This window comes from Oxyura jamaicensis, chromosome 3 (genome assembly GCF_011077185.1).
Source record: "Oxyura jamaicensis isolate SHBP4307 breed ruddy duck chromosome 3, BPBGC_Ojam_1.0, whole genome shotgun sequence".
Lineage (NCBI taxonomy): Eukaryota > Metazoa > Chordata > Aves > Anseriformes > Anatidae > Oxyura > Oxyura jamaicensis.
The window spans coordinates 13,473,481-13,485,696 of record NC_048895.1 but is presented as its reverse complement, the minus strand read 5'-3'; the positions used below and the strand labels follow the sequence as shown (position 1 = coordinate 13,485,696).

General features: G+C 51.5%; 1 protein-coding gene across 1 annotated transcript in view; it reads left to right on the top strand.

Annotated features, from left to right (window-relative positions):
- Nucleotides 1–10,713, top strand: part of ABHD12 (abhydrolase domain containing 12, lysophospholipase) — a 36,248-nt gene extending 25,535 nt beyond the window's left edge. The window contains exons 6-13 of the mRNA XM_035323105.1: nt 4,243–4,288; nt 5,485–5,614; nt 7,138–7,175; nt 7,332–7,411; nt 8,185–8,267; nt 9,120–9,198; nt 9,529–9,656; nt 10,007–10,713. Coding sequence (XP_035178996.1) covers nt 4,243–4,288; nt 5,485–5,614; nt 7,138–7,175; nt 7,332–7,411; nt 8,185–8,267; nt 9,120–9,198; nt 9,529–9,656; nt 10,007–10,046 — 624 coding nt within the window. The 3' untranslated portion in view covers nt 10,047–10,713. The remainder of the gene's footprint in view (nt 1–4,242; nt 4,289–5,484; nt 5,615–7,137; nt 7,176–7,331; nt 7,412–8,184; nt 8,268–9,119; nt 9,199–9,528; nt 9,657–10,006) is intronic.
- The last annotated feature ends 1,503 nt before the right edge of the window (nt 10,714–12,216 follow it).

The window sequence follows — 12,216 nt, the reverse complement described above, 5'->3', positions numbered from 1 at the left end:
GCAGCTACTTATGCAAGATCCCCTGCAGTAAAGCCTTTTTTAATTCAGGACACTCAGAAAATGCCACTTGGAAGTTTCAAAGAGGCAGGTGATGTTTTTTCTAAGGAAAAAGGATGCGCTGAGTTACTGGAGGTTGGCACATGACATCTGGGGAGACTGTCATGTATGCTAAGCTAGTTGGCTGACTCCCAGAAAAACAACCTCTGCTGCAGTGCATTTTGTGTTGGCCAGGACAGGCAGAGGCAGTGGTTTTGGATTTTGTCCGAACTAGTACTGGACCACGCCAGAAACTCTGGGTACGTGTTTATTCCAGCAGAATGAACCACGTTGGGTCGCTGGCCCTTGAGCCTCTGCTGCTCGCACCCTGGCAGCAGCAGGGGAGAGACATCTGGGAGAGGCTCAGAAGGGAAATAACTTGAGAGGTCTGCCCCCTCTTCCCAAGCGACTGCTTCATGTGAGCAGCTTTTAGCAGCAGCACTGGACATTGAGACTGTCACTGCTGTGCAGAGTCCGTGAGCAGCAAGTGTCTGAAATCCTTGGTGCCTGAGTAGATGCGTGTTTGGAGACGCTGATCAGATACAAGCTCACTCTGAGGGACGCTTTCCTCTGCTCTGGACACGTGGCCAGTTACTCTTTGCTTGAGCCTGGCTTCCAGATACATTACGTACTAATATACTCAGGGTCACTGTGTTGATACAGATTATTGATGCTTTGAATATTGCAAGTCAAAACCTTTTAAAACTCAAGACAAGAGTCCTCTTCTCCTAGCTACCCTTGTCAGGAACAGCCTACAGCGAGCTCCTCTGCGATTCCGACTTGTATGTTGAGGATTTGGCGGTGAAGCTTGTGGTCCTTGCTGCATTGATGTGCTGGGAGAGTGGAGACCTGACGCAGAGGTTTTTTTTTGCCAATCGCATGAGATTACCCAACTTTATAGCTACCAAAGAAACAGTGGGATACTGTTATAGGGATGTAAGTAATCGCTACATATAAAACAATTGTCACTGCTACACTAAACATCCTGGTAAGGGCCAAAGAAAACGTCTCATCTGCAAAGGCAGCTGAAGTCTTACGAGTTTCATCTGAGACTTTTTCTGAGCTAGTTCTAGAGGGAGAAACAAGAAAGAAAAATACAGGTGCTTTGGGCAGGAGCAGCTGGCCAGGACAAGTGCCAGGCAGATTCCTCTCACTGCATTCCTGGTCTCTGCTCCGTGCATTCGCTTTGTGGTGCTTTGCAGCACCTGGCTCCCGGCAACAAGAGGAGAATTCAGCAGTCCCTCTTCAGGACACTCCTTGCTCTTTCCAGGCATGGCCGTTCTCAGGGGTGGGGTTTCTTACCACACTGCTAATTGAAATCAAAGTTCATCCCTTTGTTACCCAGAAGAGATGCTGCCAGTGCAGCCGACACAGCAAATATATCAAAGATAGCTAAGCTGTCAGCAGGTTAAATGGTTAAATAACAGTTGATAATTAAGAATAATAGCTAATAAATTGGATAAAATAAGGAAACAGATGCTACTGATGAGACCTCTCCTATGACCAGAAAGTCCTACACAGGGAGATGTTCGAGGCTTCTTCATCACTTTCCCTTCCCCAGGTAGCACAAAAAACTAGGTGGTCTGTTCCAGATCCAGCTAAATATCTGTTGCATAACTCTGCTTTCACTGCTCTGTTTTGTTTTGTTATCGTGTAAGTACATGTGAAAAGGGAATGATTTAATACAGTCTTCTGATCGGGAAATCATTTTTCATGATCTGCACAAGGCTAGTTTGTATGTGGGGACTTAGCACTAAAATCACACTGCAAAGCTGAAAGCCAGGCTTTGCAAGAAAGAACCTGGTGCTCCGCATGTCTGGTTGGGGGTCCGATACATAAGCGGATGTATCAGAAGTGATATTTAGTAATTCTGGTGGCATCAGCTGTCCTGCAGCACCTAATGTACTTGTTAATATTTTACCTGGTTATTGTGACCCAGTTTGCAGGGGTATTCTGTACTGTGGTGTTGCGTTGATAGATACACAACCCCATCTGCCTGCAGCGTTAGCAAGGGCATCTGCAACAGGATGCTGGAATAACAGCAACCCGTTGTGCCCAGGAGTCTGCGCCCACAACTGGGTGTTTAATACCTCCGTGGTGCACAGGGCCTTTGCCCTGTAAGCACAGGGCACACCTCTGGGGAACCCCCTCGGAAGGATTTAGAGCCAAAGGAAGAACCAGGAATTGCTTGAGGAGACCTGACTAGCAAAGAGCAAAGGGGCTTTGAGGGAAGGAGTGGCTTTGAAGCTGGTGCAGTTGCATCTGATAACATAAATTCTGGGTATGTGCTGGTGGGAAAATGGCAATAAAACAGGGGGAGTAGAGTAGAATCACTCCGTGGTAGTGCCAGGAGTTACCACAGCTAAGTAAAGCAAGGGTGAGCCTGATATAATGTGTCAAACAGTCCTCAGGGCGTGCCAGCAAGCAGCAGGGCAAGCTCTGTGATGCACATGTGAAGACAGCAGCTTTGTGTCTGCAGACAGCCATCTAGAGCCGAGTGGGGCAGTGGGGTTGCTCTCTCCATTTCCAGTCAGTGTCCAGTTGTCTGTGAGGTACGGATGCATTTGTATGCATACCGTGTGTCCCCACACCATTGTAAATTGTTTATAGCTCCGCCTGGTAGTGTCAGCACGTGTAACCTTAACCCCTGTTAAGGTTAAAACTGTACGTGAGAACAGTTGTTCTTACAGGAGTACAACTGGACTATTCCGAGAGGCTCAGCGTGCAGGTTCGTCACTTCAGCTGCTTGCTGTGACGCTGCCAGTACCATTAGGGATCTGTCTTTTTTTTAAACAACTGTAACAATGACTAGTCACCCAACAGCTAAGGCTGGAAGCCCAGCAGGTGGTGCAAGGCGCCCTGAAGGCAGTGAGCGTTGCAGTTGCAGCACAGTTGCAGCCCCTTTGGGGGGGGTGCTGCTCCTGCCTGCAGTCCCCCTGAGGGGTGGTGTCCTGTGGTTACAGGAGCTGTGAACTCGCCATCCCGTAACTCTCGTCCCAGTCACTATAATGCACTTAGGGTAATGCAAACGGTAACAACTCCCGCACAGACGGTGTCAGAGAGAACGTCTGTCATGTTTCTCTGTGCAAGCTGCAGACAGAGTTACTCTGTGTCAAACGAGATGCTGACGGCAGCCAGCGTAGTGACGCAGGGTAGCGGAGTGCAGGCCCCGTGTGACAGCAGAGACCTCGGAGATGGGGATGCAAGGCGCGCTGCTGAGGAGGGCAGGTATGAGCGGGGCTGGGAGTGGGCACAAAGATTGATCCCAAGTGGACCTTAGAAGGAAAAAAGGAGATACTGTCACCATCATAGTCCCCCCAGCAAAGACTTGGGTTGCCAACACCCCTCTTCTCTGTATGCTGCTCTTTCTCCTTTTTTTTTTTTGTTTCCCCAGTACTAACAAGGCCTAAACTTGTAAGAGAAATCATTCAGACTGTTAAGATTTCACTTACACTGAAAATGATGTGTTGGTTTTACACACCATTTCCTTTGGTCCATTAAAGGATTTAGAGTGTAATGCAATACTAAGATGGCTTTTTATCATGTATCCTACAGAGGTCGCAGCAGCAGTTCAATCTTGTTGTGACTGCTTTTTACCCAGTGCAAAGTCGTTAGAGTCATACCAAGCAATGGAAGCTCAGAACGCTAACACTGTTTTTACCAAGGCACTTTTTCCAAGCAAGGTGATCTAGTGGGGATATTATTTTTACTTGCTTTAAATGGATTTTGCTAGGATTACCACTGCTCATAACATAAATCTTCACAATAGAGCAACTGTAAGTTTTAGGTGTATATGTTTAAGCCTTCTGAAACAGGCCTCTGTACGCTGAGCTCACATGTATGCAGGCTTGAGCAGTATAAATGAAGCAGTTGTACTGTTTCACTGGAAAACCTGAATGGTTTTCTATGGGTTTTGTTCGGTTGCATGGGAAACGGTCACTGGGTATTTGTAGATACTAAGGGCAAAGCTGTTAAAGGGGTGATCTACATCTCGGTCCAGGAGACAAATGGAGTAAAGCCAGCAGACTGAAATGTCTGCTGCTCCAAAGCCTCACTCCTGCTACACTGAAAAGCTCTTAAATTACTCCTTTACCAAGCTGGGCTGATAATGTCATAAATCAGATCCCTGCACCTTGGCCTGAGGCAAGAGCACAGCAGCTGTGGCAGCCTCTGTGAAAGCTTTCCGTGTGTTTCTCTCCCCTCCAGGTTCTCAGCTCCCTCGGGTACCACGTGGTCACGTTTGATTATCGAGGTATGTGGGCTTCTGTCATCGTGAAACACTTCTAGCTATCTTTCTTTTCTAAGTAACAAAATAATTGCCTTTTTTTTTTTTTTTTTTAAAGATAATCTCAGGGGAGCTGTTGTTTTGCAGACACTTGCTGCTAGCTAATCAGTCGTGCTTACTGTTTCTTTTTCCGTGTTCGGTTCATCCTTTTCTTGCCTTTAAGCTGCACAAAGGAGACGCGGTTATTTTGTGACGTGTACCTATGTGCTGCCCTGTTGACAGTTCAGAGAAGCTGTGTTAGATGCTGCCGATGGTTCTGATCCGTAAGGCATTTCCAGGAATCGCAAATTTCCGTGATAAAATTACTCCAAAGTGTATCAAAACACAAGAATTAAACAAGATTGTTATAAAATACTATTTCTGCTCCCCCAGATAATGATACCTTTGAGAGAAGTCCTACTCATTAATATTCTGTCTGATCTCACAGAGATAGTGAGCTGGTCTGAAGTTGTTGTGAAGCTAAGATCCGTGGTAGCTCACTGCTAACATCCTTGGCAGGAGCTGTGTCCATTTTTCAGCTCTGGGCCACCATCAGTCGAGTACCTGCTGCTCTTCTCAGAGAGCTTTATTTGTAGGAGCTTGCCGTTTTTCAGTCCCGCTGGCAGCAGCTTCTCCGGCTGCGCTGTTGGTGTCAGAAGGGATGTGGGATGCTTCCTGCTCAGCGTGAGGTGCGTAGACACGCTGTCATGGGGATAGAGCCAAATCAGGAGGGTGGAAGATGGCTGGAGGGCCCTGATCAGACACCACGGACAAGCTGACGTTGCAGCAGCTTTGTGAAACGTGCTTGGTTTCTGATCCTAAGGATCCACTTCATATGCTTTTAGAGACTGCACTTAGGAATTGGTTATGGGCGTGCAAAAGCAGCTGAGGTCTGGGAGCTGGGCTGTTGTGGTCAGGGAGGTGCAAGAACAGGGTGGCAGTGTTTGAGCTACAGCTGTTGTTCTTGTTGTTGACCAAATGCACAAAAACTCCTTTGCAGCCAGCAGTTACCTTGTTTCAATGACTGCTGATCAGTCAGGGCTCTAGCCCCAGCCTGTAGAGGTGCACAGTGAGATGAGCAGAAACCACCCGTGCCCTGCTCCTCTGCAGGTGTGCTGCGTGAGAAGAGCTGTCTGGCTTTGCAGAGTCTCATGCAGCTCACACAGGGACCTTTTGTGTTTCAGGCTGGGGAGATTCGATAGGCAGCCCGTCTGAGAGGGGAATGACCTACGACGCCCTTCACGTCTTCGACTGGATAAAAGCAAGAAGCGGAGACAACCCTGTCTACATCTGGGGACACTCCTTGGGCACGGGGTAAGCATCTAACCCCAGTGGGACTCAGCACCTCCTGAGAAACATCAAGCGCTGACCTTGGGTGAAGGCGCTGTTTGCCGTAATCCCCAGGCTGGCTTGGCTTGGAGTCTGTGGCATAACTGCTGCAGAGTGGCTGCCCTTCTGCGCTCTGCAGAGTGAGAGGGGCTACAGTGGATGACTGCGCAGGAACTGATCTCAAACCTTCGTTGCCCAGAGGGATACGCTGGGAAACAGGCACTTCGAGTATGACGCTATTTGGTCAAGTGGAAGGCGAGTGGGGCTGCGCTCCTCTCTTCCTGTGGTGAACCTACGTCTGCATTCGTCTCTGAGCAGAACATCGTGCTGCTTTGATATTCTGGAAGAGCATCTCAGACAGGCCGCGTGTGCACGCGGCTTTCCCTTACAAAATGTTCTTTTTCTGTCCTGACAAACGCTTTGTGTGTCGCTAATATTGGTGTAGATGCCTGCACGGCTGCACTGCTGGCCATCGACAGTGTTTACGTGGTCATGGTCTGGCACAGGGAAGTAGCAGCAGGGAGAAACCTACAGTCCAAAGTGCCTTTTCCTAAATGGTTTTTAACTTTTCTTTTCCACTAATTCATTTCCTCTGCTGTCTGGAGGCTGACCACGCTCAGCAAAACCCATGTCCTCTTATCCCCTTGATGCGGGGCTGAGCAGAGGGCAAGCACAGGAATTACTTTGAAGCTGAACTGTGTGCAGCTGAGGCTGTTTGAGTCTGCAGCGGCTTGCCTTGCTGTCCGACAAAGCGTGGTGCTGGGGCAGGGAGGTGTTTCAGGAGCGTGCCTCTTCATTACCCTGGTACTAAAGGTCATGCTTTGTTTGAGACGAGGCAGATTTTAGTTCTTCCTTTGGCTCTTCCTCTTTATTTTTGCTGTGTTCAGGATCCCTTTCTCGGCCGGAGCATTCCGGTGACGTTTCCCAGCGCGCTGCCATCTGAATGGCTGTGACTGTGGGCCCCAGCTGAGTTTGCTGGTGACTGGCCAGCCCAGAGGCTGAGCTTTATGAAGTTAGCCGTGCTTGGAGGGTTCCGCAACTTCTGAAAATGTGTCCATCCCGTTAGGGAGGTGCTCGGAGGACACCTTTTGGCTTTCTGACCCAGCTGTGGCCAGTATCACCCTGGGAGCCCCGTGATCTGCTGCCTGGAGCTGAGTAACCCTCTGCCCATACTCCTGCCTCCCCCTCTCTGCTCCTCAGCCCTTGTACCCTTGGGGTAGGAGGCTGTGTTGCACCGCTGTGGCTACGTCAGGAGCCTGAGAGCCACCTCAGAGAGATCCTTTCGAGTGACGACACGGTGTGCTGCTTTCCTGGCCTTGTTCACTTAGCTAAACGCAGGTGCCTGATGCCCTTTGAGGCAGTGGAGTCTGGGAGACCTGTGGGGAACCAAGGCACACTGCAGCCAGTGTTAGGGCAGCGTAGCTGTACGTCTGCCCCCTGCTGCCGCCAGAGCCTGGCATTTTGCAGAGGGGCTGTGCTGGATTAACACCCGTTGTTCTCCTTTCCAGGGTCGCAACAAATCTCGTCAGGCGCCTCTGCGAGAGAGGTAAGTCTGGTGGGCTGCTCTCGTCCCACCTGGCCCAGGTGCCGCCGATGTCCCAGGCTTGGTGACAAGGCTGCCCTTGGCGTGCCATGGTGGCAGCTGCTCCCAGGAGGCAGGCCCTGAGCCCTGCATTTCAGCACGTTGCCTTTGGCTTTTCAGAAACACCCCCGGATGCCCTGATACTGGAATCTCCGTTCACCAACATACGGGAGGAGGCGCGGAGTCACCCCTTTTCCGTGGCAAGTACACAGCGGTTCCCCCCGCGGTGGTGGGCAATGGCACGCCTAGGAATTAACCTGCAGAAGCGATGTAGCTGAGCTAACTGCAACGAGTCAGTATTTACAAGTGTTGGAAATAAAGACCAGCGTCTCAGGAGGTTCCTTGGAAGACCACTGCAGCAAGCGGTGCCTGACCCATGTGTGGAGGCTGAAATAAAACAGAAATTGGGGTCAGAAAGGGCAGTACATGCAGAGAGGGGAAGGTAGACTCAGCTCTCAGCAGGCCCCCTCTGTGCTGTAGCTTCTCTGTTGTGGGAGGCCGTTTTGTGGGCTGTGAGCAAAGTGATGGCAGAGCTGGGCTTCCCCTGGTCACAGCCTCCTCCGCGTGGTCCCTTTGCTTGCCCAGATCCCCTGGCGAGTTCACTCCGAGGTGGCTGTCCCTTCCATTCAGCTACAAGCTGGCTCTAAACTGGGCAGACACCCACGTTGGATGTGGCTGGCCTGGTGAGGAGCCCAGGGATAAAGCTCACTTGCCAGAAAACTGTTCCCAGCAGCAGCATCATGCCTCAGTACTCCGACCGTACAAACTCCCAGAGCCTGCCCCTGAGCAGGCTGATAATAGGGGCTTGACACAGGAAAGAAAAAAAGGCGCTGGTGGAAACATGGTCTCTCTGATCGCAGAGAGCGCAGCCAGCAGCTCAGGGATGTTACGGGGATGGCAGAGGCTTGCCCTGTTCCTGCTGCTTGTAACTGTCCTGCTGGAGCCTGCCACTAAGCCCAGTTTTTCCTTTCAGATATACAGATACTTCCCTGGCTTTGACTGGTTCTTCCTTGACCCCATCACGACGAGTGGAATTAAATTTGCAAACGATGAGAAGTGAGTGCCTTCCCTGATCGCTGGGGTTTCGGCTGTGGCTGCAGTGAACCAGGGCAAGCATCGAGGAGCAGACCGCGCTCTGCTCTTTTTATGTCAAAGCATTGTACTTGCTGAAGGGATTTCAGTCGCTCTTGCAGCCCTGAATGCAGCGCAGCTTTGCACTGTGGAGCTCTTTCTTTTTTAATTGGCCTTAATGAGGAGAGATGCAAAAGAGAGCATAGAGACTACTCAGGGATATGCTAATTTGATCCCGGTGATTTATGCTTTTCAAGTGTGCATTACACCTTAAGCAGTAGCACCAAGACTTTAAAGGTTTGGGATTATTTCTCAGGTGTGTGTTTGCATAAGCTGCCTTTTTGCATAATAACGTCTGCTTTCACCTCATTCAAGAGGCTGAGATCTTAGGAGTTCGGTTTCCAGTTGCGAAACCAAACCAGACCTTGGGGGACGATGCCTTGCAGTGATGTGAGCCGCTTTGGGTCCGAGCAGCAAACGGCTCTTCCAAGGATGCCTTTTGCTGGCAGACTTTCTGCAGATCGAATTACTGGTGCCCGTGTAATAGCATTTCCAAGATCTGAGCTGCAGTTAATGACCCGCAGAACACGTTAGTCACTGCAGCTCCCTTGCAAATCCAGGCGTGTTGGTGTTAGCGCCGGGAGGCTGCTGCGGGCCAGCCCACGCTTCCCAGCCCTGCGTGCTGCGTTGAAGCCTTGCCGTTGTTTGCTTGCTCTGTTTTTACCTGGCTTTGCCTGACGTCACTAAGGGGCTCTTTGCGGTAGGAGTAGTTTTGGGCAGGGAGGAAAACGCGTCCAGTCTACCTGCTCCGGATTGCCATTGCTGTCTGCCTTGCAGTGTGAAATACATCTCCTGCTCCCTGCTCATCCTTCACGCTGAGGACGACCCGGTGGTACCATTTCATCTGGGAAAAAAGGTGGGCGTGTGGCTCTGCGAACTGACCTGGCGGGAGGGACCGGGGAGGCCAGAATAACACCCCCGGGGTGTTGGTGAAGCCAGGCAAAAAGACAACAGTAGGATGCGCATAGAAACGTGTAGCCTGAAGGGGCTCCAGGTTCTGTGCTGTTGGAGGTGGCAAATCAGTAGTGAGGCTGAGCGAGAGGTCGCAAAGCTGGTCACGCCAGGGCCACCCCTGAGAGAGGCAGCTGGTGTGGGGGCCGATTTGGGATGGGATGGCTGCTTTTGAGCTGGGGGGTAGCTGGTTTGGAGCGACACGTGTCTCTCACCTGCTTCCCCTCGGACTCAGCTTTACAACATCGCTGCGACATCGCGGAGTTTCCGAGACTACAAGGTGCAGTTTGTTCCGTTCCACACAGACCTCGGCTACCGGCACAAATACATCTACAGGAGTCCAGAGCTACCTCGAATACTGCGGTAACGGCCCAGCCAGTGGGGTCTCCACGGCATGGGGGGGCGGTGCCTGGGGCTCTGGGTCAGCACTACAGACGGGGAACTACAGAAAGGGAACCACAGAAAGCTTGGGAGCGCTCCCCCCTCTCCGTCTCATCTCTGCTGTGAGCCGGATGCTCTGGAGGGGCTGTCTGCAGAGCAGCTGATTCTGCTGCCTGCATTTACCTCTTCTAGCTGGGTGGCAGCAAAGCTCACTGCTGCTCCCTCTAGCTGCAAGCACTCGAGCCCCAGTATTTGCCAGGGAAACAGAAGCCACAGCATCCTCCAGAGCAAAGGACAACTGAGAGTCACTGCTGCGTTGTTTCTTTTCCTAGGGAATTTCTGGGAGTATCTGAACATGAGCATCATCACTGAAGACTGGCTGCTTGGCAGCGCAGAGGTTTCCCTTTCTTTCCTTCCCCTCTCTCTCTCCGTTTCCTCCTCCCTCCCTGTGGGTCAGTCTGCCATTCTTCCATCCCTGGCACGAAAGGAGGTCAGGGATTCCCACTCCAGTCCTGATGTGTACCCTTGGCAACTCCAGCTCCCAGCATCAGCGTCTGTGATGGTAGAAGAAAGAAGTCGGTGGCTTCTTTTTCGACGTGGACGGAGGGGCGACAACAACCCAGGAGCTTGTACCAAATGGTGAAAAGAGTAAGCACAACAGAGCCTGGCCAGTCCAGCGCCGTACCACTGAGGCCAGACATTCCTAGGACACGTATGTCATGACCAAGGGTGTTTCTTTCACTTCCAACCACTGCTGCTGTTTTTTGGATCACATACAGACACGTGTAGGCAAAGGGCTTTGGCCGTGTCTCCATACCACAGTTGTCTTGCTTGAGTCTGAGGTGTTCCCTTTCTAGGAAATACACGTTTTGCCTTCCCTTTTTTCCGCTCAGTGGCTGTAATTACAAGTACACTGAAGATCCAGGTGGTGCGAGGTGTTTTTGTTTAGCTCTTCAGTCACAACGTGCTGCAAGTGTTGGGCTAATTGCACACATTTGGAAATAAAGTGAGATTTTTTTTTTCTTCCTTTTCCAACATCTATTTAAGGGAAAAGATGAATGCCCTTTTTCCTGTTCCGTACAGTTTTCCTCCTGGACATCACTTCTGCTCCCCTCTCTGTTATCCTCAGTGGCGCTCCTCCCCTTCCTCACATGCACTTCTTAGGCCTGAAGTGGCTTATACAGATAAATTACCGAGTTGGGAGTTTAAGCTGGAAAGTGTAAGATCGTGCTTTGCCTGACTTTCCCCTTCCACTATCAACGTGGGCCCAGGATGTGGGAATGGGTGTCTTCCCTTTTCCCCGTACACAGCCAGCCAGATACGTGCTTCCTTTGGGTGGGAAGAGCTCTTGTACTTTTATTTCCCCTCATCTACTCTTTAATTCCTTTTAATTTCCTGTTCCTGGTGGCTACGCTGTTCCTCTGTAGTTAAAAGCAGGCAGTGACACGCAGTTCCCGATGCAAAAACAAGCCTGGGGTTCTTCCACCTTTCTCCCTCTGCCTCCCTGCTGTGTCCCGGGCGCCGTGGGCACTTCCAGCAGCAGCTTTCTCAGCCCATCTCGCTGCTGGGTTTGGGGCACGCTGTCCAGGAGGAAGAAGTGGTGCTGTAGGTTTAGTCACTAGTGCTCAGACGTGAATCGTGCTGCCCGAAGGGCCCACTCAGGGGCGTACAGCGTAGCATAAGCTGCTCGGCATGCATCCCAGTTATACCCGCAGGATCACGCTAGTTGCAAAGCAGACAGTAGCTTGTTCTTGTACTGAGATTCTTCTGCCATTAGCGGGGTTATCCCTGAGGTTTCTGACCCACGATACTCATAAGCTAACTGTGCCACTTAAATTATGTTTGATGCACTCGTATTTATTGCACTGACAGCAGAGGAACACTGACGTGGCTCTGTAGAGAGTGACCTGCACATTCCAGCTAACGCTGCTGCCGGCAGCTGGCTCAGGGCAAGGCAGAGCCGGAGGCTGGCTGCCTTCCTCGGGGGCAGAGCTGAGGGTCCGGCACGGGGACGGCGCGTGGCGGTGACCCCAACGCCGCCAGTCCCGGCAGTAGGCCAGTGAGATGCTTGGAAACTTAAACTGAAATGTTTATCTAAAAGTGGTGTAGTTTTAATAAAGGCATTGACTGCTGATCACTTCAGCTTTCACCTGTTTTTGGGACGTTTTCCCTGCTCGGGCAGGCCAGCTGGGTGCATGGCAGTGGTGCAGAAGGGCTGCGGGATGGGAGAAGGGCTTGCAGCTGGGCCTGGACAACTCTTTGGGGCAGTGCAGCTGCCAGCTCTGGGGGAGCAGCTCTCCTGGAGCCTGGCTGAGGCTCTGGGGAAAACAGGAGCTGCCCAGGGGGTTTCAAGCAGAGCACCCCCCCGTGCCATTTCCAGGCTAAATCCAAGACCATAACCCCCATCCCAGTGCACGTAGCCACTGTGCAGGGAAGTGGTGCTGGCCCAGTGCAGCCTCTGGCCCCATCTCCCTCCTGGCTGCCCTGGCTGCTGGCCAAAGGCCCCATTCTGCATGGCAGTGCTGTCCCCATGACAGTGCCA